This window comes from Uloborus diversus, chromosome 8 (assembly GCF_026930045.1).
Source record: "Uloborus diversus isolate 005 chromosome 8, Udiv.v.3.1, whole genome shotgun sequence".
Lineage (NCBI taxonomy): Eukaryota > Metazoa > Arthropoda > Arachnida > Araneae > Uloboridae > Uloborus > Uloborus diversus.
Window position 1 is genome coordinate 24076862 of NC_072738.1, and position 27408 is coordinate 24104269.

A 27408-nucleotide genomic window follows, 5' to 3' on the forward strand; every position below is an offset into this window, starting at 1 on the left:
GTCAGAAGTTTCACCAATCAGGCCACCACAGTCCCTAAATAACAGGTTGATGGCATCCCTCACTCCTGCAGAAACAACTTAAGAATTCAATTCATCCCTCTCCCCCAAGGTAATCGCAAACCCTCTCAAATGTTACAGATTATTCATTTAGAAAGAGACTGATCTCGCACTCAAAAATAAGACAAAACAACCCTCTCAAAAAACTGCCCCTTTAAATTTTAGTGGTGCTGTTTGTGCTATAGACCCCCCCCCCCCCCTCCTCTTTTTAGTGGGGCACCTCTATCGAAGTCAACTCAATTTTGAAAAACTTGAGTTTTAATTACTCAAAAACGCAGTTTAAAACATTTCAAGATCTCAATTTGAAACATTGTGAGATATGAATTCAAAATACCCCAGCAGTCAATCACTCGAGTTCCCGATTTCAAAAGTTCTGTCATGAATCACTCGAGTTCTCGTTTTCAAAAAGTCTCAATTATCAGAAGTACTTGATTCCCGAGATCTTGATTATACCCATCACTAGTCTTTATGGTTAACTTAACAAAAGAGCTTGATAGGCTGCAAGCAGCCTATCAGCTACTGATCCGGTACTGCTGGTTTAGTCACCTGCAAGATTTTGAATGCATACAATGAGGATTAAAAAATTTTCAGCAGAAATTATAATTGACTGGCAAGGCCGCTTAAAAAACTTGTCGCTTTATGCTAAAATTATTGCTAATTCATTCGAAAAACATTCAGCATAACATGTATAATTGCTTTAATTAATTTTCTGCAATGGAAATTGGATAATTTCTCATGCTCCTTCTTTATGAGGTTTTTTTTTGTGACCCTCTTTTAAAACAAGCCTGGTTTTTCATAACCCCTTTGAATAACACCACTCCCTAGCACCAACAAATGACCACTTCTTTATACACATACATTTTCCAGATGTGCTAACTGAAATAGTTTGTCAAATGGTTAGTATCATAAAAAAATTAAGATTAAGTCAGTAAACATGATAGTAAGATCATGGGTTATCAGTCAATGGTAACTGTAGGTTATTGCCATGGATGGATCCAGATGATTACCTTTCAATAAATTCCAAAACCTCCGCCCTTTAACATCACCGATGATCGTCACAAATTAAGTTTCTTTTGCTTTATTTCTTTTTGTTGGGAGTGGATTGGGACATCCTGAACCCTTTCCTTTAACTAAACATCATCAAAGGTGTCCTAAAATTGCTTTTTTGAATTTCAATTTATACTTTCTGGGGGTGATCTCCTGAACTCCATAATGTCATCTAGAATAGAGTTTTTGGAACTTTGAAAAACTACCTGTGTTCCGATTAATATTACTAAAGTGTTAAGCAACATTCTACGATTGCATTTTCAAGACAACAATTCTGAAAAAATTCCCATAGAGAGCCCACTTTTTCACAACATTATAGATCATCTAAAATTACATTTTTGGAACTCGAGAAACAAAAATAGGTTGAGGGACAGTTCCTGCATCTCGGCTCAAGGAGGAGCGCGATCGTTCCTCCCTTGCATCCGTCCTTGGTTATTATAGAACCATATCATAAAAATCGGCACTAAATAGGTAATGTAAGGCTTACTTATGGTCAAATATCTGTTCAAACAGGAGAGTATAGCACAGCAAGACTCGGGAAAGCCCCGACTATTGTGGCAATTACGTAGTGAATTTCTGTTCTTATACAAATACAAATACAAAAGTGACGACCAGCAACAGGCTCTGGGCCCAGCTAGACTGGTCCTAGTCAATTTACAATCCCCAGTGAAGATCAATGGCCCTCTTAAAACTGTCTACTCCTTTGCTCATTACCACCTCTTCTGGTAAGCTATTCCAAGGCTCCACTACCCCTGCTAAAATAATAATTTTTCCTAATATCCATGTTAGCCTGAGATTTAAATAGCTTAAAACAATGACCCCTTGTCCTGTTTTCAGTGCTAAACTTTAGCCCCGTAACATCTTTCGTTTTAATAAATTTAAACAGTTGAATCATGTCCCCTCGGTCTCTTCTTTGCTCAAGACTGTACATTTTTAGCCTTCTAAGCCTGGAATCATAATCTAAGTGGGAAAGTCCACTTATTAGCCTTGTAGCCCGCCTTTGAACCCTTTCCAATACATTAATGTCTTTCTTAAGATAAGGAGACCAAAACTGAACAGCATACTCCAAATGGGGTCTTACCAAACTTCTATATAAGGGCAGAAGAACTTCTTTAGATTTATTTGAAATAGATCTATTGATAAACCCAAGCATCTTATTGGCTTTGTTGCTAGCAATGCTGCACTGTTGGCTAAACTTTAAATCCTGACTTATTAGGACCCCCAGATCAGTAACTTTGTCTGCCTGACTAATGACTGAACCTTGCAAATAATAACTTGTACACTTATTTCCATGCCCTAAATGTAGCACTTGACATTTCCCAACATTAACAGCCATACCCCATTTATCAGCCCACTCCGTAATATGATCTAGATCCTCTTGCAGCTGATTTGCTTGTTCTTCATTTTCTACAGTCCCCATAACTTTGACATCATCAGCAAAACAGTTCATGTTCCCAGAAATATTTTTGTGAATATCGTTCATAAAGACAATGAACAAAACAGGCCCTAACACTGATCCTTGAGGAACCCCGCTTAAGACCTCACTCCAATTAGAATAATTTCCCCTTACAACTACTCTTTGTTTCCTTCCGGTCAGCCAATTTTTTACCCAAATGAAAGTTTTCCCTCCTATTCCTATATCAGCTAATTTGCTAAGTAGAGCAACATGCGGTACCTTATCAAAAGCTTTTTGAAAATCAATGTAAACAACATCTACAGGCTTCTTATTGTCCAAAGCCATGGTAACTTTGGTAATTCAGCCCCTTTAATCCATGACTGAGGAGAGAAATCTTGAAATGTCTCTGAGACTTTGTAGTGGCTTTAAAAAAAAAAAAAAAAAAAAAAAAAAAAATCAGGACACAAAATTACAAACAATCAGAACACTTAACATTTTTTAAAGAGTAGTGCACATATATCCTATTGCACTCAGTAGCAAAATGAAATGTATATCATCAGATATTGCAAACAAGTTTAGTACACATGTTTTTCATTTATTATTATTATTTTTTGCACTGGAAATTTGTCATAAAAAGACCAATGCAAATTGTAGGGCTCACAACTGTACACTGTTACAAGTTTCTAAAAGTCCATTTTTTTTTCAAAATCAGGCCCCTTGTTAGCTTTAAAATATTGGTTCCATTTCGAGTTTTACTCAGTGATTCCTCTGTCCCCCTTCTATTTTTTTTTTCTCAAACAAAGTATTAACAGTGGCAGATACAAGGGGAGAGTCATGGAGGCTGGAGGGTCATACCCCCCCCCCCCTAAACAATCGAGAACTTTAATGCATAAAATGTAGATGATTACAGTATCTTAACATTTCATTTATTATTTATAAAAGTAAACATTTGAACTACTTCATCTCATTCCTCATGAAATCAATTTGCAATGTTTTTCCCCAGTTAGGTGTCTTATTCCAGGCTGATTTGATGCTTTTTATTTACCCGCAAGCAGTTTTTGAAATTTTTCGTACCTAAAACCATAGGTTCGTTCACGGGGGTCGTCATTCTTCAGCTAACCCTCCCCCTCAAAATAGTTTTCTGTATCAGCCCCTGAGTATCAATATGTTGTTATTAACATTACCATACTTGACAGTTATGAATCAAATGGTGAGAGAACAGCTTGATGCAATATACCAACTGGAGTTCAAAACTATTGGTTAGGTGTAAATAATTCATTCAGCATAATTTCAAGTGCTTAGCAAAAGTTATTTCAACAATATAAAACAGAATCTATCGATTAATAGGCTAAAATTCAATAAGCATTGTTACATCCTCTATGCGATAATACTTTTAACCAGTCATGTTTTTTCTTTAGGGGTATATATACTCCCAGTAATCCATTATGCACAATTTGTATGCAATCATATACATAATATATCACAGTATGAAAATTTTTGAAGCTTGAGGGTAAACGCTATATGTCTAAAAAATGTTTGAGAGTATATAGCGTATATGGAGAACACTGCTTTTAACATGAAAATGTTTGTACTGATTAATCAGTTTCCAATGGCGGGTAGGTAAATCAGCAAAGCAGTGGATTACCAATTACTGCCGGAGTCTACTAATTACTGCTGGTTAACTAGGGAATTGCTAATTTTAACCTTTTGAAGTTCAGATTAAGGACCATGAAGAAATTAGGTACTTTTCCCAAGGAAGAAACTGAAAACCTGTTGGGATCATCAGGACCAAAAGTTAATACTCATGACAAAATATTTTTTATCAGGATAATCAGGACAATTAAGAAGCCTGCTGTAAGCAATTCAAGTAGACAAATGGAAAGCCTCATTTTAGTGTCATTCCAGCACTAATAAAAGGAATTGAAAAAAAATAGGCTTCATTCAGAAGTTTCAAGTTTATAGACTCGTTCGTTCACAAACAAAAGAACAAATTTGACGGTAGCAGTAGGTAATCACAGAGTACAAACCTGTATCGGTTCAAACTATCATGAACTTGTCGATATTTTTATTAAAAAAGTAACATCGAATTATATATACGAATTGATACGTAGCGACAATACGACTTCCAATCTGTAAACAAACATCTGTTCGGTTTCCGCTGCCGTACAGTGACGTGAAAAACCCGTCAAACAGGTCACGTGAACCAGCCGGCATCCTAGCTGTGGAGACTAGGCTGCCAGCCAGCCGGCAGCCAAGTCTCGGCCGACTTCTCCTCCTTGACATGAAAAACAATAGGAAAGGTCTTTTAAAAGAAATATGAAAATACTTTTCCACTGATTAATGCTTCTGAAATTTACTTTTTTATCAGCACAAATACTTTCTTGTCAATATTAATGAAATTTTCTTGAAGCAACTCTGAATTTTCTCAATTCCATGATCATTGTGTTTGTACTGTTTTATCTACTACTTTTTTAGTGGAATATTAATTTGTGAACAGCAAGATTTCCATACAACCTTAATTATTTTGTTACTTTTTAAATTAAATTCCGTATGTGTACAATGTTTACGAACAGGATTGTTAGGTTTTTACGTAAAAAAATTGTGCTGGCTGCATTATTTACATTTTCACTTTGTTATTGCGTGTTTCATTGGTTACCTGAAGTAAGTATTATTAGTTATACTTTCTTCACTCTTTTTCCCTTATTCATATAATTTACCATGTGAGTTTGAATATGAAAGCAGTATACCAACAGTTCGTACATGACATGACAGACAGGGACGTGCACAGAAATTTTTGGCCTGTCACATATGAATTTTGCGTACGTCCTACATAGATTTCACCCCTCTTTTTAAAAATCTTGGGAGCCCACTTCAGGCTTGGGCCTGGGCCAACAGGTGTCCCCTCCCCCCCATGTGCATGCCCCTGCATACAGAGACTGCAGTTTCATTCTTCAAGTGGACTCATCAGTCTGGAATAGTCGATAAGTGATCTGGAGACAAATGTCTCTCATTGAAGCTGGGTTAACCTTTTAACCATTAGATAAAATTCATTTATCAAACCAGCGAGAATCCTCAAGTAATTGTGCAGTTCAACCCGAAAAAGACAAAAGCTTAGGTATTGTGCAGTATGTTATTTCCAATGGATGATTTTATCTACTAGTTAGAAGGAAATCTTAGCTACAGTGAGAGGGCATTTGCTTCCTGCACGTTCGTTGACTATTTTAGATGGTTGAGTCCAGAGCAAGGACAAAACTGCAATCTCTGGATGTCATGATCAGGCTGTTTGTAGTTCGGCCTTGCCCTGGCTTTCTGCATAGTCAAGTAGTTGTTGCAAGATTTTTCCTCCTTTCCAACAGTTGATAACTGCTCATTGGAATATTTGAAGCCTGCTGTGTTGCTTTTGCGTCTTTTTAACATAATCAATCTAGCGTATCCTGAAGTAATGACTTCAACTAGAATATTTTACCACCAGTCAGAAAGACAAAAAATGAAGCTTCAGCTGTCCAAACTTGTTTTATTGATACCAACAGCGGCGCACACAAGGGAGGGGTCCAGGGGGTCCAGACCCCTCTCATAGGTCTTGCTTCCCTCCGATTGGTTACGATACTATGAATTTTGTACATTGATTAATTTCAAACAAAGGTAACAATGAAGTACACCTCCAGCACAATCAATTCAAGCCGAGGACTGCAGTTTCGTGCTTATTAGCACTCATTAGTCCTTTCATGTATTTCTGCCTTAGCCCTTGCTATAGGGCGGTAACTTACTGAAAGTTAACAATAATTTGAGATCTAATAAGAGAAAAAATAAAATCATCATACTGAAAGATTGTTTTAAATATTGTGTACTTTTCCTATATAACGAACTTGCTATCAGAAGCAGAATGGAGATTATAATTGAATACACTGTAATAACAATGTTTTAGTTTTTGTACTTACAGATTAATATGAGATTCTCTGATTTTGAATCCATTTTTTAATTATGATAAAAGTGGAAGCGTAAATTATTTTGCTTACCGGTTATTTATTTCGTTCTTGGGAATCGATAAAATCAAGTCAACATGTTTGATGGCGTATTGAAGAATGATATGAGAATGAGAATTTCGATTTGAACCCTCTCCTTGCAAAATTCCTGTGTGCGCCACTAGCAACCAACTTTTGTAAAAGTTATTAAAATCGCCTAACTGATAAATCTGCACCTCCAATAACACTTGAATCAACTCTGGGAAAAGTTTAAAAAAAAAAAAACAAATTTATTGCAATTAAAACTTATTAACTAATTTATTGTGTTGTGGTAATATGTCAACTCGCGATAACTTGATGCTCCACAAAGTTTTAATATTCTTTTCCTTGAAGTTTCTATTGGATTTCAAACTTGTGAGGACAGTGGGAACTTCCCGTTGCTCAAACTACCAATACTTAGAAAGGTTTTGACTTTTGCCTTTGAGTTATTTAGAGTTGGCTGTTTTACCGTGATGAAAAACCAATTAAAGTGATTTTTTAAACCAAGTTAAAATGTTATCTTTCTATTCACGGATCCATCATTTTGAATTTTTTTGGGAGGGGACAAACTATATATCCTTTAAGCAAAATATATAGGAAAAATATTTTAAGATGAATTGAAAAATAAAATCAAAGGTAAATCAACTGCGGACAAGTGAGCTTAAAACTCATGATTGCTTAAAACAAGAAAAAAAGCTTATCTGATGAAAGAGTTTCATATCTTTATCGTCTTAGAGTATTGCAGTTTCATTGATTTTTTTGTATTTTTTCATCTTTTTTAGAGTGATATGTCATCTGACGACATGGTGGAGAAACCTGTAAATATACCTGCACAGTCTTTCAAGTGGCACACATCCTGGGATAAATCAAATCACTCAAATTCAAAAATTACGTCTTGTAGAAATTCTATTCAAGGAAAAGTATTCATAGCAGATGATAAAGGTAGTTACTTTTTTTTTAATAGATAAATTAATAACTTTTTTCCTTTTAAAAAAAAGTGCTGATTAATTTTATTCTTAAGGACTAAATTTAAGATGCCACTTCATTTCAAAAAATCTTAATTTTGTAGAATAGTGAAAATAAAAGAGCAAAGCAAGATAATAAGAATTCTCTACATGGCTTGAGCCGCACTTTTCTTTGTTTCTGGTGTCGTTTTCATGGAATAATGGAAATTATAGGAATACTGAAACTGTCCTTTCTGCCCAGAATAGTTATTTTACCCTTTTGAGTCCATTATGAAAAGTGCTAAGTATTTTTTTAAAAATCTGTTATATTTTCCATCTTCACAAACTATAGATGAATCAGCGCGACAAGGTGCCATTACGTTTTACCTCCAAAGAAATTCCTAAAATTGCAACACTGACTTTCTTTTTTAAAATTGTTTTTTAAAGATACTTAACGTACTTTCCAATTAGGTGTTGAGCAGTTCTCAAAAGATGGGAGCAAACACAGACCTCAACTTCGAAGATTTAGCACCAAATAACTTTCATTTTAATTAACTCAAAAATGTTTGAGTTAAATTATAATGCTGTATGGAGACAAGAATTGACATAAATTATGGGAAAAAATGCTCTTCAAATTCCCTTAAAAAATATTTTCTCTGTTAAAAGGCACATTTTTTTTGGACATTCAAAACGTTAACTGAGCAAATGAACCATAATTTTTTTTTTTTTTTTTTTTTTGTTAATTATTTCCGTACGTTTCAAAAAAAAAATTAAGGGTATGAATCTCTAACTGAATAACATTTTAATAATATTTTCCACAAATTACAAAAGTAAAGACATATTATTTGTTTTGTAAATGATTTTAGAAAAAAAGGAATTTGGAAGATTGATGTATGTCCAAAATTTACGATCTGAACAATGCTATTACTTGAGAACTAAATGTATGATTTATATGTTTTAAAGGTATTTTTCGATCCTCAAAATCATTTTTTAATTATTTTAAAGTGTTTTCATATGTTTTTATGCAGTATCTTTGAAGCAAAATCATTTTTATTAAACATATATGCCAGATGTCCAAATTGCATTACGCACTGATACAATTGCATGCACTGATAATTCTGTCCATTTATTCAATACTAGCCGCCTGCAGCGACCAGCTGGTTCGCCTTCTTATGCCATTCGCCTTTCATTGCAAGCAGCCACCTACCGCGGCTGTTTGGCTAACTTGTCATTTACCTTTTTACTTCAAGTTTGCCGCCTTTGGCGGCTGTTTAAATAAATTTGGCAGCAGTATTGATCAATCCATCTCTATCTTTTTTTTGTGCCATTCACATTTTTATGCCAAGATTGCCGCCTTCAGCGGCTATCTACATTTACAATCTATCTCTAAATTTTCTTATGCATCGCTATTTATTTTAACCTCCCCCGCCCATCTCCTAATAAAAACAAAGATCACTCAAAAAACCGCTTTTTTTTATTTCAGTAGAGCAAATAAAAGTTATCTCCAAAATTCCCCGTAGTGTGCAAAAAGTAGCGTTTGACAAAGAAAAAAAAATTATCGCTGTTTTTATTGAAATTAATGCGCACAACTATGAAATATAACGTAATATAGATGCAGCAAAACGTCCAGCTTGGGGGGGGGGGGGGATGGAAAAAAAATAAATGCAATACCTAAATAAAACAAAAAGAAAAGGAAAGAAAAAAAAAGCAAGTGCTGCCGGAAAAGCACGTGATCATCACGTCATAAAATGTAGAAGTAAGCTGTATAGTAAAAAAAATAATACTGTTTGTGATTAAGATTCCATCGTAAATATCGAATCGAAATCCAAATAGTTACGTCAGAAGCATAAAAGATTTAAGAACGCTTTTTTCGACCGATGCGTGGAAAGACGTGTTCAGCATTAAAAAAATTGTAAAAAAAAAACTATTGCATATTTTTAAGAACTTTTTTCTTCTGAAGAGGGCGAAACGTTTTTAATATTACCAACTTAAATTTTAGAAATGGGGCTTTGATACTTCTCGCAGGATGATATTAGAGAAAAATAAAACCCAGAAGAAAATGCAAATTAAAGGTTTTTTCAAAAATTCATGAAAAAATACAAAAATTGCTCTGTCTTCAAAATTTTTTCATTCCCCATATTTAAAATTAAATTTCCCACACTATAGTGCAAAAAATATTTGTGTGGTGCGATTGGTTCGGGGTCTGTGAGGTAAAAAGTGCAAAAAAACACATAAAACATTAAATAACTTTTTTCTAATTAAAATATCAAAAATGGAAGCCCGAGGTGCACATTTTCGGCAAAAACATTACCTGTATACCAAATTTCATCTTTCTAGGCCGTACCGTTTTCCCGGGAAGCGCGCCACACACACACAAACATCTTATTTTATTATATGTATAGATTATACACTGCTCGACATTGAAAATGCAACACCAAGAAGGAGTGGTCAGAATGTGATGAAATTTGGAAAAAAGACAGAGACAGCAAGATATAATAAATGATCTTAATTTCAGAATGATAGGCAGAATACAGAGCGAGAACGGCGTCGGTTCAGTAGGATGTAGGACCACCGCGGACAGCAACATACGAAAAAACACTTCTAGGCACAGAGTCAATAAGGGTGCGGATGGTGTCCAGAAGGATGGCTCTCCATTCCTTTTCAACCATTTGCCACAGTTCGTCTTCTGAACGAGGCAGGGAGAAAGTCTGTTAACGGCGTCCAATCACATCCCACGCATGTTGGATTGGTGACAGGTCAGGAGAGTATGGTGGCCAGGGAAGCATCTGTGTGCCTTGGAGAGCATGTTGGCAGATGCAAGCACTGTGTGGTCGAGCGTTATCCTGCTGAAAAATTGCATTAGGTAGCCCTTGAAGGTAAGGGATTGCCACGGCCGCAGCACATTATCCAAGTGTTGTTTAACAAACTAGAGGTGATATGAAATTGTACACAATTGCGCCCCATTTATTATTAATATTATTTATTAATATTATTAATTGCGCAAACCATTATGCAACTTTGTCGTGCGGTGGGAGGTTCCATAGTTACTACCGGATAAGATCTGTCTCCACGTCGACGCCACACACGTATGCAGCGACTATCACTGAATAAACAGAAGCGGGATTCATCTGAGAACACGACATTTCGCCATTCTGTCATCCACGTCGCTCTAGTCCGGCACCATACTAAACGTTGCTGTCTATGTTGTGGGGTCAGTGGCAGTCTTCTTAATAATTTGAAAAAATTTAATATTTTTTAACAACTATTTTAATCATTGCGCAGATTGAAATTAATTTTCGGCATCAAAAGCGATGAAATGCCACTCATTGATGCCATTAGCGCACAGTGCAAATTATCATAACCCGAAAACGCGATTGAGAGCAAACCGTAAATATTTAGTGCGGCAATGGAGTCGCACGCCAAAGTACATCACTTGTAACGTCATAAAGACCACGCCTTATTTCCAAAATGGGACATTCAAAGAAGTTTTTAAAAAAAACTCTGGAGAAAATAAAAGTTTTTTCTGGCTCAAATTTTTTTTTCTTATTCTATCTATTTCATTGCCTAAAAGTAGTACTTTTGATTGAAAGAAGCAATCCCATTGGGAAATTGGTGTGGTCGACAAATTGCTGGCTTGAATAATTTTATTATGGATGTCGTGTTGCTTTGTGCTAACCCTAGGCAAATAAATATTTCCCTATGCTTTGTTTGCGTATGCAAAGGAAAAACATTTTTCACGCTGACATTGAAAACAAAAAAATTGACGCCAATGGATAAAAATCACCAATTATCCAATTTTCGAAATATTCCCGTATGAAATGAAGCATCAAAACTCAATTTATACGTAAAACTTCTGTGTGAACAATGTTACTTATGAAACGTTTACCATTATTGAGTAAGTTGCTTCTTCGTCATTAGAAATATAAATTTCCAAATATCAAATGAACGAACTCTACTCGTGTCAACATATAACTGTCCATTCAAAAACACTGGGGGTCGTAATAATAGAACAGTTTTTAAAAAAGGTCGACTTTGTGATTTGTTTATGGTTAAGGGCGGTGAATAACTAATGTCACACTTTTCAACATTTTCGACCCTCTCCCCCCCCCCAATGTCAATGTCACAATGCTTTGCACTTCACTATACCCCCTCTTCCCTTTTTTACATGTCACGCTGTTTTTCATAAACGTTCCCATTAAAGAAAAAGGCTTGTTGTCACGTTCTCCCCATTGTATGCTCCTCTTCTCATGTCTTTCCTCTCCCTTGTCACAAACTGTTACTATTTCGTGAACCACACCTTAAAGCGGGACTTCATTCGTGGACAGCCCCTATTTGGTGGCAACCGTATGCAAATATACATTTCTCTACTCTTTGTTTTCGTCTGCAAAGTAAAAACATTTCTCGAGCTGCAATTGGTGCCAAAAATTTGATGCCAATAGATGAAGAGCGCCCGCCAATTTAACAATTATCGAAATCTTTTTGAATGAAATGATCCTGCAAAACTCAGATTATACGTAAAACTTCTGCATGATTAATGCTTCTTTTAATAAGTTTAATATTATTGAGTAAGTTGCCTTGACCTCTGTTGTTAGAATTATTAAATTCCAAATAGTCAAATGAACGAATCCTACTTGCTACATTAAAAATTGTCCATTCATTAACACTGGACGTCGCAATAATAGTGTAATTTTTAAAAAAAATACTGTTTGTGATTTGTTTAGGGGAAAACTGACAAATGCACCTTTAAAAACTTTTGATCTCTCTCCCCTTTATCGCAAAGTTTAACACTTCACCATAACCCCTCTTCCCTTTGTCACTTATCACAATGTTTTTCATAAACGTTCTTATCAAAAAAAAAAGCTTGATGTCCCATTCTCCCCATTGTATGTTCCTCTTGTCATTTATTTCCTCCACCTTGTCACGAACGGTTACAATTTAAGGAACCCCACCTTTAAGAGGGACTTCATTCGTAGTCAGTTCCTTGCAAATAGACATTTCTGTACTCGTTTTTTACGAATGCAAAAGAAAAATATTTCTCGTCTTGGCATTATTGCCAAAATGGGTAATGTTCGCCAATTTCACAATTATGGAAGTCATTCTGAATGAAATGATGCCGCAAAACTTTCTTAATACGTAAAACTTCTGTACAAACAATATTTTTTGTAAAAGTAGGCATGATCTTGCCGTTAAATATAAAATTTCCAACATGAACGAACTCTACTCACGGCAACATATAATTGTCCATGTGAAAGCGCTGGACGTCCTAATAATACGCCAATTTTTCAAAAGTTTCACCTTGAGATCTGTTTGTGGTGATAGCAAATGCAGGTATTATTGGGAGCTGGAACTGAAAGTCGTCCCTCACTACCTAAAATAATTTATTTAAATATTAAAATCGCAAAAACATAATACAAATACAAATACAAATACAAATGTGACGACCAGCAACAGGCTCTGGGCCCAGCTAGGCTGGTCCTAGTCAATTAATTAGCCCCCAATGAAGATCAATGGCCCTCTTAAAGCTATCCACTCCCTTGCTCATTACCGCCTCTTCCGGTAAGCTATTCCAAGTGCCCACAACCCTGCTAAAGTAGTAGTTTTTCCTGATTTCCAAGTTAGCCTGAGATTTAAATAGCTTAAAACAATGACCCCTTGTTCTGCTTTTCCCGCAAAAATTTAATCCATTTACATCTTTCATTTTGATAAATTTAAATAACTGAATCATGTCCCCTCTGACTCTCCTTTGCTCCAGGCTGTACATGTTAAGCCTATTAAGTCTGGTATCATAATCTAAATCTGAGAGTCCCCTTACTAATTTAGTTACCCTTCTTTGAACCCTTTCCAATACAAAAATATCTTTCTTCAGATAAGGCGACCAAAACTGAACAGCATACTCCAAATGAGGTCTTACTAAACTCCTATATAAAGGCAGAAGAACTTTCTTAGATTTGTTTGAAATAGATCTATTGATGAACCCAAGCATTTTGTTGGCTTTGTTACTAGCAATACTGCACTGTTGACTAAACTTGAAGTCCTGATTTATAAAGACACCCAGATCCATAACATTTTCTGCCTGATTTATGACTGAACCCTGTAAACGATATCTCATACGCTTATTTCCATGACCTAAGTGTAGCACTTGACATTTCCCTACATTAACTGCCATACCCCATTTATCTGCCCACTTAGTAATATGATCTAAATCCTCTTGCAGCTGTTTTACTTGTTCTTCATTTTCGACAATCCCCATAACTTTTACATCGTCAGCAAAACAATTCATGCTTCCAGAAATATTTTCATTGATGTCATTCATAAATATAATAAACAAAAGAGGCCCTAAAACTGATCCCTGAGGAACCCCACTTAAAACATCACTCCAATTAGAATGATTTCCTCTCACAACTACTCTTTGCTTCCTACCAGTAAGCCAATTTCTAACCCAAAGTAAAGTTTTTCCTCCTATTCCAATGTCAGCTAACTTGCTGAGAAGAGCAACATGCGGTACCTTGTCAAAAGCTTTTTGAAAATCGATATAAACAACATCCACACATTTTTTGTTATCTAAAGCTGAGGTAACCTTGTAGTAGAAATGCAATAAATTAGTAGTACAGGATTTACCTTTCCTGAAACCATACTGCAAACTAGTCAACAGACTATTAGTCTCTAAGAACATCATGATCTTAATTTTGATCAAAGTTTCGAAAATCTTACAAATCACCGAAGTCAAACTTACAGGTCTATAATTCCCAGCAATACCTTTAGACCCCTTCTTGAAGAGTGGCGTTATGTTAGCCAGCTTCCAGTCCTCTGGCACCATCCCCGAGTTATAAGAAGCATTGAAAATATTCAATATAACATCCACTAATTCCTCTGCACATTCAACTAAAATTTTTGGATAAATATTATCTGGTCCCGGAGCTTTAGTTGCTTTAATCTTTTTCAAATGAAATAAAACCTCCTCCCTGGAAAATACCAAATCCTCAAGCTGTATAATAGCTTGTGTCTTGTTAGTGTCAACTGTTGAGATACAGTTATCGTTAAACACACTGGAAAAAAAGTTATTTAGAACATTTGCAATATCCCTATCGTTTTGGATTAAATTTCCATACTCATCAACCAAAGGCCCAATTTGACTGTTTCGAGCTTTCCCAGAATTAGCGTAAGCAAAAAACCTCTTAGGGTTCCCATCAATGTCATCTGCCAGCCTTTGCTCCAATTCCCTTTTCTGAATCCGTACCAAATACTTAAAATTTCGCCTTGCCTTACCATACTGGAGCCTCTCCGCACTCTGACCAGTTTCTTTAAACTTACGAAAAGTGGCTTGCTTATAATTAAGAGCTTCTTTAGTCTCCCTGGAGAACCACATGGGCCAAATTTTGGTACTAACACCTTTTCTCCTAAATGGAACATAGTCCCCAACGGTTTTAGCAAGTTTATCCTTAAATTCCGTCCACTGCTGATCTACGTCGCTATTTTCCAACCCTGACGAAAAAACCTCTTTCAAGCTCTGCCTAAGTGCAACAAAATCAGTGTTTCTGAAATTGGGCACAAACCTAAAATTATCATCTTTGCACACTTCAAATTTAACCCGGAACCTAATGCTGTTATGATCACTATCTCCAATATGCTCCCCTACACTCAACCCCTGAACAAAACTACCTATGTCACAAAAAACTAGATCCAAAATCGCCTCCTCTCGAGTTCCCTGAGTTACAACTTGATCTAAGAAACAGTCACCAATTACTTTTAAAAATTCCTCTTCTTTGCCATTACCAGGGTAAAAATTATTCCAATCAATACCCGGAAAATTGAAATCCCCCATTATGATAACGGATCCCTTACTGGACATGTCACTAATAATACGGTACATCTGTTCATCTTGTCCCTGGTTTGAATTAGGTGGCCTATAAATGTTTCCAAAGCGTAGCTTTTTGCCCTTACTGCTCATCAACTCCAGCCAAACCATATCAATATCAGTAGGCTTATCATTTATGACCAATTCATTGCAAATAAAATTGTCTGTAACATAAAATAAAACCCCACCACCTCTTTTACCTACTCTATCCTGTCTGAACAAATTATACCCAGCAATATGTAATAACTCTGCATCAGATTCGGTAGCCCATGTCTCTGTAATTCCAATAACATCCAACTTCTCATCCATAACTATGCTTTTCAATTCATCCATCTTGTTCCTAATACTGCGAGCATTGGTATAGAAAACTTTAAGCATGCCTAAGTTGCTTTTATTTAACACCCTGAAATTTCCTAAATTACAATTGTTAACATTACTACTCTTGTTCGTCATTTTATTTCCATTTCTAGCAATACCCAAAAAAATTTCATTCTCTCGATACCTGATGCTTGAACCATGCCCCCCATTCCAACTTAGTTTTTTGACTCCGAAGCCCTTAAAATTAATCCACTAACCATTTTGACCCCTGTAGAGCTCAGATGCAGGCCATCCCTAGCAATCCAATCCCGTTTACAATGACTCCATACATCAATGAACCTGATACTGCGCTTTTCGCAAATTGACTTCAGTAGCAAGTTCATACACCTCGCACGTTGATTTAGCCAGCTCCTATGCACTCCATACCTGGGAAGCAAACCAACCACTTGGACATTCGTCGAAAAGCTGGTTGCTTTATCCAACAGGGATTCCCATTCCCTAGAAAACTCCTCATTTTTACTGTGACCTACATCATTTGTTCCCACCCACAAAGTAACCATGTCCTCCTTATGCAATACTCCCTTCTTTTCAGCAACCATATTAACGTCTTTTACCCGAGCCCCTGGTAAACAACACCTAGCCACCTTACGTTTTACTCTCCCAACTGTGTTACCCACCTCCCTTACCATAGAGTCCCCCAAAATTACACCCTTAGTCTCCCAATCTAACTCCTCATTTGAAACTTCCCCCTGAATCTCTGAAACATTTATACCCTCTGCAACTGGCCTACACCCTAATGCTAACTGGGCTTCCAAAACTAGCATCTTAAGTCTAAATCAAGATGAAAATATTTTCAAAGTTCGGTAGTTACCCAAAAAGCCTCAATAATAAAAACAAATGCAAGTATTTCATTTCTTTATGCTCATGCGAGAATTGGCAACACCACAATATTATCCAGCAATTTCTTCACGCTAACTGTGTCGCGTGAAAAAGCAAATAAAAATTAATTTTCACTAACTTTTAATTGCTTCTAGCGCTTTTTCTAGCGGGTTGGCGTTTTCGTTCGGTAAGACCGGGTTAAACGTGTTTCAAAGTATTTTGCACGAGCTTTCCAACCATACCAAGCTCGAAGCATTAAAATGCATTTTTAGCACAGAAAAGCGGTTTAAAAATGAATTAAAACTTAATTTTTCACGCTTCCAACAATGAATTTCAACAATTAAAAAGAGATAAAATTAAAATTTTTGAGTTTCGCTAACTAAAAAATGCTTATAACTTTTTTCTAGTAGATTTAGGTTATTGGACCTTAGGCGCCCTGACCCTTTCTTCGCTAAGAGTATTTTTTAAAGACCTTTCCAGCCATATCAAATTAGAAAAAAATGGATCATCCGTTCGCGTAGAAAGAGCCATCTAGGACGAAAATGCGGTTTTAATTAATATCTCCGTTAATTAGCGTTCGATTTCAAAAAATTTTGTTGATGACACTAAAACTCGGCAATAGCTACTGAACAAAAAAAGAATGAAGGAAATCGGTTCACAAACAGAGGAGGAATCGGTACCGAAAGAAATTGGCTTGCCTATTAATATATAAAGATAAAAATTTATAACATTTTTTTCTTCTTTGTTGGGATTCAATTTTGGCTTGAAAATATGACGAAACAAAAGCTTCAAGATCTTCACCGAGAAAGAAAAAGTCTAACGGGCTAAAATGCAAATCATAAAGGGGAAAGGGGGAAACATAACCTTTGCAATCAGACATTCAGAGCCGCCGATTTTTTGATGACGCCAGTCATTCTGTCTGTAGAGCTTCACTCTAGGAAACAGGGGGAAATGTTTAGTCATTGTCTCTCTTGAATACTGGTTACATCTAACTTCCAAAAGTTGACTATAAGTCCAAAAGAAAACAAATCAATTTATTAGGATTTTTCAAGAAGGAAGACGAAGATAAAACCCATGAAACTGGTGAGCTACCAGATGTTGTTAGACAAGGTACGCTTATGTATTTCTTTTCGTTTTTTCTTTTTCTGATTCGACAAGTTTTGGTCTGTATGTGAGTGTGCATGCATAGATATTTTTAAAGCCTCATAAACACATGCATTAAAAATCGAAAAGACGGCTCAAAAATATTGTGAACTGTTATTGACGGTTTGTGCTTTAACCCTTTGAAAATCTTGTTGTAGCCTTTGAAAACCTAAGTTCCGGGATGATAATATTTATCAAAAATTTATTAAATTGGAAAAAACAAAATTGAATAAATTGACTAGGGTCAGTTTTATATTTTCTCTATGTATTAAAAAAAACAGGTAAGGTCAAAGAAATAATGAAAGGAAGTCTGTGGCAGGCTTGCGTCTAGGAGACCCCATAGCACCTACAACCTTGAAATTTTGTACAAAATTACTTCGAGCCCCCCCCCCCCCCATTGTTTGCAACTGGGGTTTTATGTTTTAAACTTCGAATTAGATTTTTTGTAATTAATTTTTAAGGCAGAAATTTCACATTAATCAGGGGTCTGGCCAGAGGATATTTGGGTCCGTTAACGGACCCTTCACAAAAATCCGATCAACCAAAACGGACCTTTCACAAAATCCCGATCAAACAAAACGGACCCTTCACAAAATTCTGATAAACAAGATCGGATCTGTCACAAATTGTTTATTGCAACAGCAGATCTGAAAGCAAAATAACGCATATTTCTGTGTATAAACCGATAATTTTTGGAACCTTTTTTTAAGTCAAATTAGAGGGATCAGCTTAAACAAAATTGGCTAATTTTGAAAAAAAAGAAAAAAATCGGCACTCTTGGGATACTCCTGCAAGCGATAAATCATTGCTACTGCCAAATAAATATAATGGTTGTTTGTTTTATCACAGCTAATTAACAGCGGTGTTGTTGTAAACTTTTCTGAAAAGGCATAAGTCTCTTTATTTCTGTTAGAACTCCCATTTCAAGTTTTTAAAGCAAAATTCCATTTTTTGTTATGAGTCAAAAATTAAAATGCTGAATAGATGGTTTATTTTATTTTTTGGGTCAACTGTGTCCACAGATATTAATGATATGTTTATCATAGGACTCTGAAATGCAATTTTAAAATAATTTTATCAAAAATATTTCTTTTACAAGCCGTTTTTATACTTTTGATGTCTTCACTTGATCACAGAATTGCGATCTCTTTGCATCCGCTATGGGAATCAGATTTTTCGAATTTTTGATGATTATTACGCTTTGTTAAGAGGTAAACAATTGAAATATCTTTTTAGTTTTGTTAAAATCACGGAATTTATAAGTTTTAAACGAAATTCTCTGCCTTTTAAGAGTGTCTTGGGTCAAAAAGTTGAATGCTGAACCCTATTCTGAATTTTATTTTATTTATTTATATTTTTGTTACAATTATTTTAAGTACTGTACAGAAATATATCTAGTATAATTCAACATAATGTAGAATGGTAGATAAATATTGATACTTGAAAGAGCGATGCCCCCCCCCCCCCCCTTCCTTTGCCAAATATCAGAAAAAAAATTCAGAATGATTTTCTCGACGCAGAAGAGGAAAACGCTCAACTTTAAGTTTAATTGATGCAGTTTGTGCCATCTCTAAATTCGAAAATTTCGTTTTAACAAAAAAAAAAAATTTTTTTTTTTTTTTTTTTTTTTTTTTGCGAAATTTTTTGATTTTTCACAAAATTAATTCATTTTTCACAAAATTACGTTATTTTTCACAAAAAAACGGACCCTGTGAAAAATCCTGGACAGACCCCTGTTAATTGCCTATTACCGGGATGAAAGATTTCCCACACCCCCCGCATTCGATGTCATTTGAAAGACATTTTTTTTCTGAATCAGATTCAGCTTGTTCCAATATTATCAATGAATTAAAACAACTCAATCAATTTTTATCACATTTGTATTTGTCTATATATATATATATATATATATATAATAATAATAAAAGTGAAAAATATTGAAAAGACCACACCAAGAGCCCATAGATGCGCAACGCAGCAAAACTAAAAAGCCAAGTAAATATAAAATTAAGCAAACAGAATTACAAATATTAAACAAATTATAAATAACAAATGATGATAAAAAGGAAAAATGCAAACAGCTATTAAGTAGGAATAGATAAAGAGTGAATCCAGAGCTCATCAGCCGTGGAGGATTCATTAATTATGGTCAAAAGACCAAAATTTTTAACTAAAAACTAGAAGAGAATGTTTAAGCTCCAGTACATGTAATATAGAGTAACAATGGGCAAACGCACCACTTGCTAAGCTAAAAACAATAAACTAGAGCTCAAACCTAAAACTAAAAGCAGGGGGTTTCGCCTCCACTAATTAGGAAAACAAGTTCCGATAATTAGCCTTCCACGGGACAGTACCTGCCAATAACAAAATTGTCTTACCTTGAAATCCGCGTAAACAAATCCAATCCATTGTTCAGCCTGATAAAAAAACCAATCCATTTGTCAACAAAACATTAAAAACATAAAAACATATCCGGAAATCGGTCCATAGACATACCAGTCGCCTGTTTCGCACGTGTAAAAATTTTATCCACCACGGTGATTCATAAAAAATGGTTTGTCACGGTTGTATCATACATTTACACAGTTAAACAGTTTCAAAGGAAGCGAAATGTTCATCGATGGCTATACTTAAGCAGATGTTTTCAACTAGATTTTTAGGGAAGTTATTATTAAAAAGTAAGTTTTTGAGTACTGAAATTTCTTGCTTAAATGCAGAAATGGTATTGCAAATTCTTTTAATTCTGATAGCTTGCGAAACAATAATGCCAATAAAAACCTTTTTACTTAGGCAGGAGGAAAAATCTTGTTAACTGTTAACTGTGAAATTGAATTCACGTCTTTTATCATAGATTGTAGTGGAACAATTTGAGTCAATTTGTATGTTGATATCCAAGAAATTAAAGCTATTATGATTCGAACTGGTCTTTTTGAGCGTTAATGAACTATGATAAATAGTTTTGCTGAGTTCAGAAAAATTAGGAAAATTTATACACAAAAGGTCATCAATGTATCTGCAACAAAGAGGTGTAGGGGAAGGATTGTCAATTAAATATTTTCGTTCATAATATAAAAGAAAAAGGTTGGCTAATGTAGAGCTAAAATTAGCTCCCATTGCTATGCTATTAATTTGTAGAAAACATGAATTACCATTTTTGAAAAAATTATTGAAAATACAAAATTTAAAAAGACCAAGAAAAAACATTTCAGTAAAATCAAGGGAATCCTTGACTGAATTAAAAAGTTCTGAAACAGAGGAAAAAAGTTCAATGAGTGGGATATTGGTGAAGAGGTTTTCAAAATCAAAAGTTTCTAAGTAATTTATATCAAGCATATTAAGTAAATTGATGACTTCAACACTATTATTAACAATCCAGAACCAATTCATTTGTTGAAGTTTAAGTTGTTCAAGAATTTTTTTGAGAAACTGTTCAAGCTTTACACTCAGATTTTTTCCAATGGTGTTGGTGGCAGAGCAAATAAAGCGAAATCCAACAGGTGTTTTATGAAATTTTGGAATAGCATATATATATATAGGATAAATAATAAAAATCTATCCCCCTTGAGAAGTTTCTGGATCCGCTCATGCCTGCTGCAGAATCGAGGAGCAAGTGACTTGTGGGGCTGCTACGGCTTTTCGGTAGATGCGTCGATCCACGCGTTCTGAAGTCACTCTGGCTGCCCCTGCACCCCTCAATCTTGGCACATTTCATTGTTCCAACCATCTTCGGCACAGCCGATGCACCGTGCTTGCATCCATGTGGGTATCGGCTGCGATTTGGCTTACAGACTAACCTCCCCTTCTCACTCCGATCACCATACCCCCTCGTAAAATAGTCTATCTGCTGGAAGTGCCTTCGTTGACGGCGGCCTGCCATTCTCTCGTGTTACATGTATCCTCCAAGACAAAAACAAAATTTCTTCAATAATTCTCCAGTCAGAAATAACGACACGAATATTGCCCATTCTGCAAGTTCCTTCCCTTATATCTTACTTCACGTGCGTATTAGAGCTGTGCATTTCACATCATTTACATAACTCAGTGATGTACGTCTACTCTAAAATTTGCATAAATTTCTGAACACTCCTTCTTGGTGTTGCATTTTCAGTGTTGAGCAGTGTAAATGATCTTCTGTCTTGTAACCTTAATAAAAAGGCTATTATAATGTTAATTTCTTTTAACCATCGGTATTTTGCACAATTAATACGTTATGCATTGAACATTACATAAATAACAGTAGAAACACAAGTTTGATTGTAACGAATGCATTTAAGTAAATTAAACGGCAGCAAAAATCACCAAGCAAACCCCAATTCGGCGACAACTCGCAGCGTACGATAAGCAAAGGGTTACCACCGGGGTATTCCAGTTTTCACCAACAGCGTCGGTGTTGGCAACTTCATCACCTGCGCTGGCAAAATGGATGGGTTTTTTTTCAGATTCTACGAAACCGTAACAAAGTTTTATTATTTAAAGACCAGTATATGAAGTCATTCATGTACTTCATAAATCCTGTATTTTTCATTGCAGAATTTAAAAATAGATAAAATTTTCATTGGAAAAGTTCAAAAACTGAAACTTTCATTATGATGATTTCCAAGATCTGTAACCTACTGGACAACTGTATGTCCAAAATCTGTTAGCTAAAGACCGATCATTAAATTTTTCTATTTATTAATTTTTATAAATACCTGCTGTTTTTTTATGTTTGTATATGATGTTCTAGGTGTACATACTATGCAATAAAACCAAAATTGATGTTAAATTTCAAAATTTTAAAAATTGCTCAGAATTGACTTTTTTGTTCCCACCTTTTCAGAACTACCCTGTTATGAATGTATGATATACATGCTTGCTCGTATTTCATCATTCGGCAAATTGAGAATTGTTTTCATCTATGAGTCAACAATTTAAATAATTTCTTCTGTGTTATTATGTTCACTCATTTTATGTTTCTTCCTACTTCTAATTGCTAATGGTATTTCACTTGAAAATTATTACTAGATTACATTCCAAAAAGTCCAAAGATTCTGCTTTTGAAAACTGCCATTGAAAAATATGTATCACTTTCTAAAAACTTTTTGAACACTCCTTTTTGTTCTTCGGTTTTTCACTAAGAGCATGTGTTCTTCATTTAAAATCATTAAATCTTTTTTTTCCACTCGTCACTCATTTTCATTTGCCACCCAGGCTTAATAATATTAACAGAAATTGTTTTAAATAATAATAATGTAGAAGGGAAAATACATGTCAATCAGTAAAGAAATCATAATTTAATAAACTTGACTATGGCACTAAAAATCTCAGTCAAACTCCAATCTTGTTAGAGCTTCGGGTCAAACACAATGATACTTGCATTGCTTTTCATTTTGAAACTTATTGTTTTACACACATCTATTACCATGCTTGAAGAATATTTCATTTTCATAAGATAAGTGAACATATTCAGTTACAAGAAAAGGATGTCACTGTGGAAAATGAAAGAATGCTAATAGTTCACTTCAAGAGCAATAATTAAAAAGAATAAAATAAGTAAGCAAAATTTGCTACCCCTGAAAGTTTTGCCACCCAGGCTGCTTAGTCTGCCGATTGAAAAATTGGGCCGTGTGTAGGCTTGCCAGATTTCTGAAATGTTCAACCGGGACACCAGAATACCCCCCCCCCCCCCCAGCATCACTATATAGTATTTGAATCAGTATACACCCCTGGCTGATTTTTGGAGCGTTTTATAGGGCATGCTTTTTTTAATGCTATGAATAAATGGTTACTAATTATGAACTTATAACAGGGGTAATAAAACAATGACATCAGCAGATAAAGTTTGAACATTTCATTTCTGTGATGTAAGTATTTATAATTTATTTTAGTTAGAAAAAATGCTTTGAATGAGGAATAAAAAATTGAACAATATTTAGTTTTACTTTTCATTTTGTAAGACATTTTTAGACAGTCTTTTTTAGTTTTAATCTTGTTGTAATAATTAATTAATCAGTGTTACAAATGATAAAGTAATCATCCTAAATAATCTTCACAGTTAATTATTTTTATACCTTTTTGGTCATTTGTAATCAAATTTATCTTTTTCCGGGAAGTGAAGTGAACAGGCCGGGACACCAGGATTTTGTTTGAAAACCGGGACATCTGGCAAGCCTAGCCCTGCGGGAACTTTCGCTGTCAGAGATGTTGAAGGGATGCAAGTCCATTCACAAAATCAATATTTTGTAGCCAATAACAAAGCTGATACTCCTGTCCAACAATTTTTGTGTTGCGAGATAGAAATTTACGTTAGCTCTAAAATTTGTTACTAGTAAAAACTCGCGTTATAGCCGTTTCACATGAATTGTGTTGTAGCGTGGGAGTTGACTGTGTTCATAATTATTTTGGCAAAATGTAATAGTTAAAATATTAATTATATTTTAAAACCTTCCTTATTGATTAACATTTTTATTACATATTAATAATTATCTTGATCTAAAATTAAAAGATATATGTTAATTATATTTAAAAAACTTCTTTGATTGATATTTATATTGCATGTTAATAATTATTTTGAAAATACTTGATTTATTTTGTTTATTTTTCATAATTTTAATTTCTGTCTTATTTGTTTTTGCATTTCCATTTTTATGTACACAATTAATTTAAAAAAAATCATAAAAAAAGCTAAAATTATCTTTGGATTTCTTAATAAAGTTTTATTTTTGATTTGCCTTTCTTCTTTACGAATTGTAGCTTTAATCTCTTTATGGAAAAAAAACATTCCATGGCAGTTCAAAAGGAAATGAAATATTAAGGTCCAAAATGTTGTCTCATTAAACATACTTCCAGGTTTTGTTGCTGTGGCAACGTTTTATTTGGATGAGGCGCATTGTTTTGTTATTTGTTTGGTTTCTATGGTTGTGAGAAGTTTCTGTTCCTGCATACATTTTATTATTTGTCTAAGAACTTTTCCATGTGGTTCAGTATTCATTAAGATTATTTTTCCTGCTCCAAGTTTTTCACCAACTTGATTATTTGTATTCAATTTATCATCTTCAGCAATGTTCATATTTATATGTGTCATTTAAAGAAGAGAAAGTCCTTTAAGGGTTTTTATGTTTTTCAGGGTATGTTTGTCATAGGCATGATGTACTTTCAACTGGTTGTTGCAATGTAGAATCTACAAACACAAAGCGGTATCATTGTGAATCATGTCATGAAAATGGTTGTTGCAGTATATATGAATATTGCATATCATGTTGCTTGCAGCCTGAAAAGGTAAGGCTTTTTCTTTTGTTATTTTTACATGCAGAACCAGGCTTGTCATTTAGGGGCAACAGGGCCTGATTAGGTCTAGGACCTAAGGAAATTGTTAGGTTTGATTACAGGGGCCCCAAAAAATTATTTGACCTTATGTCTTTTGACATCTCAATCAAGCTTTGAAGGTCAACTGCCTCAAACTTCGGGAAATTAGTGTATTTACATGTTAAATGGGCATGGTTTTTGCTGTTTTTTGGCGTACTTTACATCAAGTGTATACCCTCTCTGCCCCCCCCCTCAAACAATTTGAATTGACGGGCCTGCCAAGGACATTTAATTTATAATCTTTTATGTCAATTACAATAATGTGTCTTCATATTTATATTTGGCGCTGAGTAGCTATCATAAAAAAAAATATTCAGCATTGCAATAGATGGATTTGAATAATGTATGTTTTGAGGAATGTTTGCTTTTCTCTACCTAAAAACTAAGTTCAGTGTTTGGTCATGTGAGGACTGCCTGTATCTTCTCCAATAATGAAGGGTCTGAAAACTTTAATGAGTTGTCCTCTTGGATTTCATATTTGGTTCAGCTCTGAGTTTTGATCATTATCATGTACACACTCTTAAATATAAAAGTAGCAAAACAAAAAAATTAAGTTTTTTCCATTCAAAAAATTAAACATTACTTATTGAAATATGTAAAAATAGAGCAATATATTTGAACAAAGTCAATAAGTATATCACTTGCAAAGTCATTGTAAAATACTAATGAAATGCTCAGAAAACAAAACAGGACAACTAAACAGTTAAATATGATATACAAGATCATTTCGTTGTTTCAGAAATATGTCGTTGACTTATTTTCAGCCAAATACTAATGTAAGAGTTTTCAAATGCACACTTAACGTGTTGATTATTCTAGTTTTTCGACCCATGCAAAAATCAACATAATTTGTTACTATGTTAAATACTCTTAAATTGTTGAAATAATGTCTGCAAAGTTGTTGAAAATGATTTTGCCATTTCTCGACTAACATGCTCTGCTCTTAATTTGCATGCATTCATTTTAAATGTGTGGCATTAACAATTTTTGTTTAAAAAGTTATGTTTTTCTATTATTTTGAAACTGTATTATTGAAATTCAGACCACTGATTAAGATTAAAAATCTTTGAGTACTGTTTCTTTTTAAGTTGCATTTTCTCATTCTAACAGGACCTATAGATTCAAAACTTTGCTTGAATTTTACTTTCAACCCCTAGCTGTGCTTCCTTAAACGAACTGTTATTCTGTTAAATTTGTGACACTTTAAACCATACTTGTTTATTTAGTTCTATGAATAATAGGGAGGAGACAGAGAAATACCAAAACACCTAATCTGTTAAGTGATCATATGTTTTAATTTGTGCTAATTTGTTTTAATTTTTTCAAACACATGTGCATATTGCTCATTTGGACAAACAATATTAAGAAATGAAAGTTTACAAGAGAAGCGTTTGAAGTTCAACTCTTCAGGAAATTTGCTTTAAGAAAAGTAAATTTGCTGTGCTCTCCAGTGGTTAATATTAGAACAAAAGAATCTGTCAGTATTTTCCAAAGAAGATAACATCATTTGAAGCCCTTTATGCGAAAAAAAAGAGAAAATAAAAAAGTTTGTACTGTATCACTCTTTTCTCCAAACGAGCGATATACAGTTGGATCTCTGTTTAACGATTTTCAAGGGACTACAAAAAATCGTCCTTAAGTATAAAGCGTCCTTACATAGAATGCTTTTAACACTATAGTGCACCATTTGGGACCGGGAAAAGCCGTCCTTTAACAGAGAAAGTCGTTAAACGGAGTAACTGTAATATGTATGCCCAGTATTATTGTATTGTTTTCTTAAATTTGTTTGTTTGTTTTAGCGTGTCTTACTGCAGAAAATTTTGGGAAAAGCTTCTGAAACTTTCAACATTTTGTTCGCATCAATAACTGACCACTTTGAATTATGTTTGACTAAATGTCGGACTTCTTCTCAAGTAAGTTTTTGTACCATTGGTTTGAAGATCAAATTAATACATTTTTCTTTTCATAATGTCTGTACCTCAGAGCCAGAAGAACGTAAGTCACATTATGGTAATTTTACAGGAGAGAGGAAAAACTTGATTCTAGTGAAAGAATATGACACTCATTCCTATAACCCTGGTAAAAAATTGAAAAGGACTCTTTTAAAAGAATTACTTTCACATGTCTCGATGCTGAATAGGCTTCTACATATGATGCACTAATGTTCGGAAAATCACAATTTTTGGACTTACGTCAGTCTGGCTCTGAGGTAGTTTTTTTGCTTGAAATAGTAATAAATGCTGCATATGTTCTTACAGAGTGTACAACATGAAAATTCTTACACTGACCCAAAAGCAAAGCATTGCTATGGGGAATCCCCTCCTGCTATTCAACTTGGGAGCTCATAAAAATGGATGAAGAACGTGTAAATAGTGAACTCTCTGGAAATGTTTTATTCTCCATCTTTCTATGAATTATAAATAC

The 27408-nt window shown here is 34.6% G+C and overlaps 1 protein-coding gene across 1 annotated transcript; it reads left to right on the forward strand.

The window, feature by feature from the left end:
- Positions 1-5059: 5059 nt before the first annotated feature.
- LOC129227741 (SREBP regulating gene protein-like) lies at positions 5060-27332 on the forward strand. The gene is made up of 5 exons (XM_054862345.1): positions 5060-5161; positions 7284-7443; positions 24746-24897; positions 26784-26897; positions 27243-27332. Exons 1-5 carry the CDS (start codon positions 5060-5062, stop codon positions 27330-27332), a joined length of 618 nt encoding a protein of 205 aa, XP_054718320.1.
- The last annotated feature ends 76 nt before the right edge of the window (positions 27333-27408 follow it).

Bases quoted from the DNA above. Each gene is read 5' to 3' on its own strand.
- LOC129227741 (XM_054862345.1), top strand. From the start codon at position 5,060: ATGTTTACGAACAGGATTGTTAGGTTTTTACGTAAAAAAATTGTGCTG. The intron at 5,162-7,283 runs GTAAGTATTATT...CATCTTTTTTAG, and splicing joins TGTTTCATTGGTTACCTGAA to AGTGATATGTCATCTGACGA. The intron at 24,898-26,783 runs GTAAGGCTTTTT...TGTTTGTTTTAG, and splicing joins GTTGCTTGCAGCCTGAAAAG to CGTGTCTTACTGCAGAAAAT.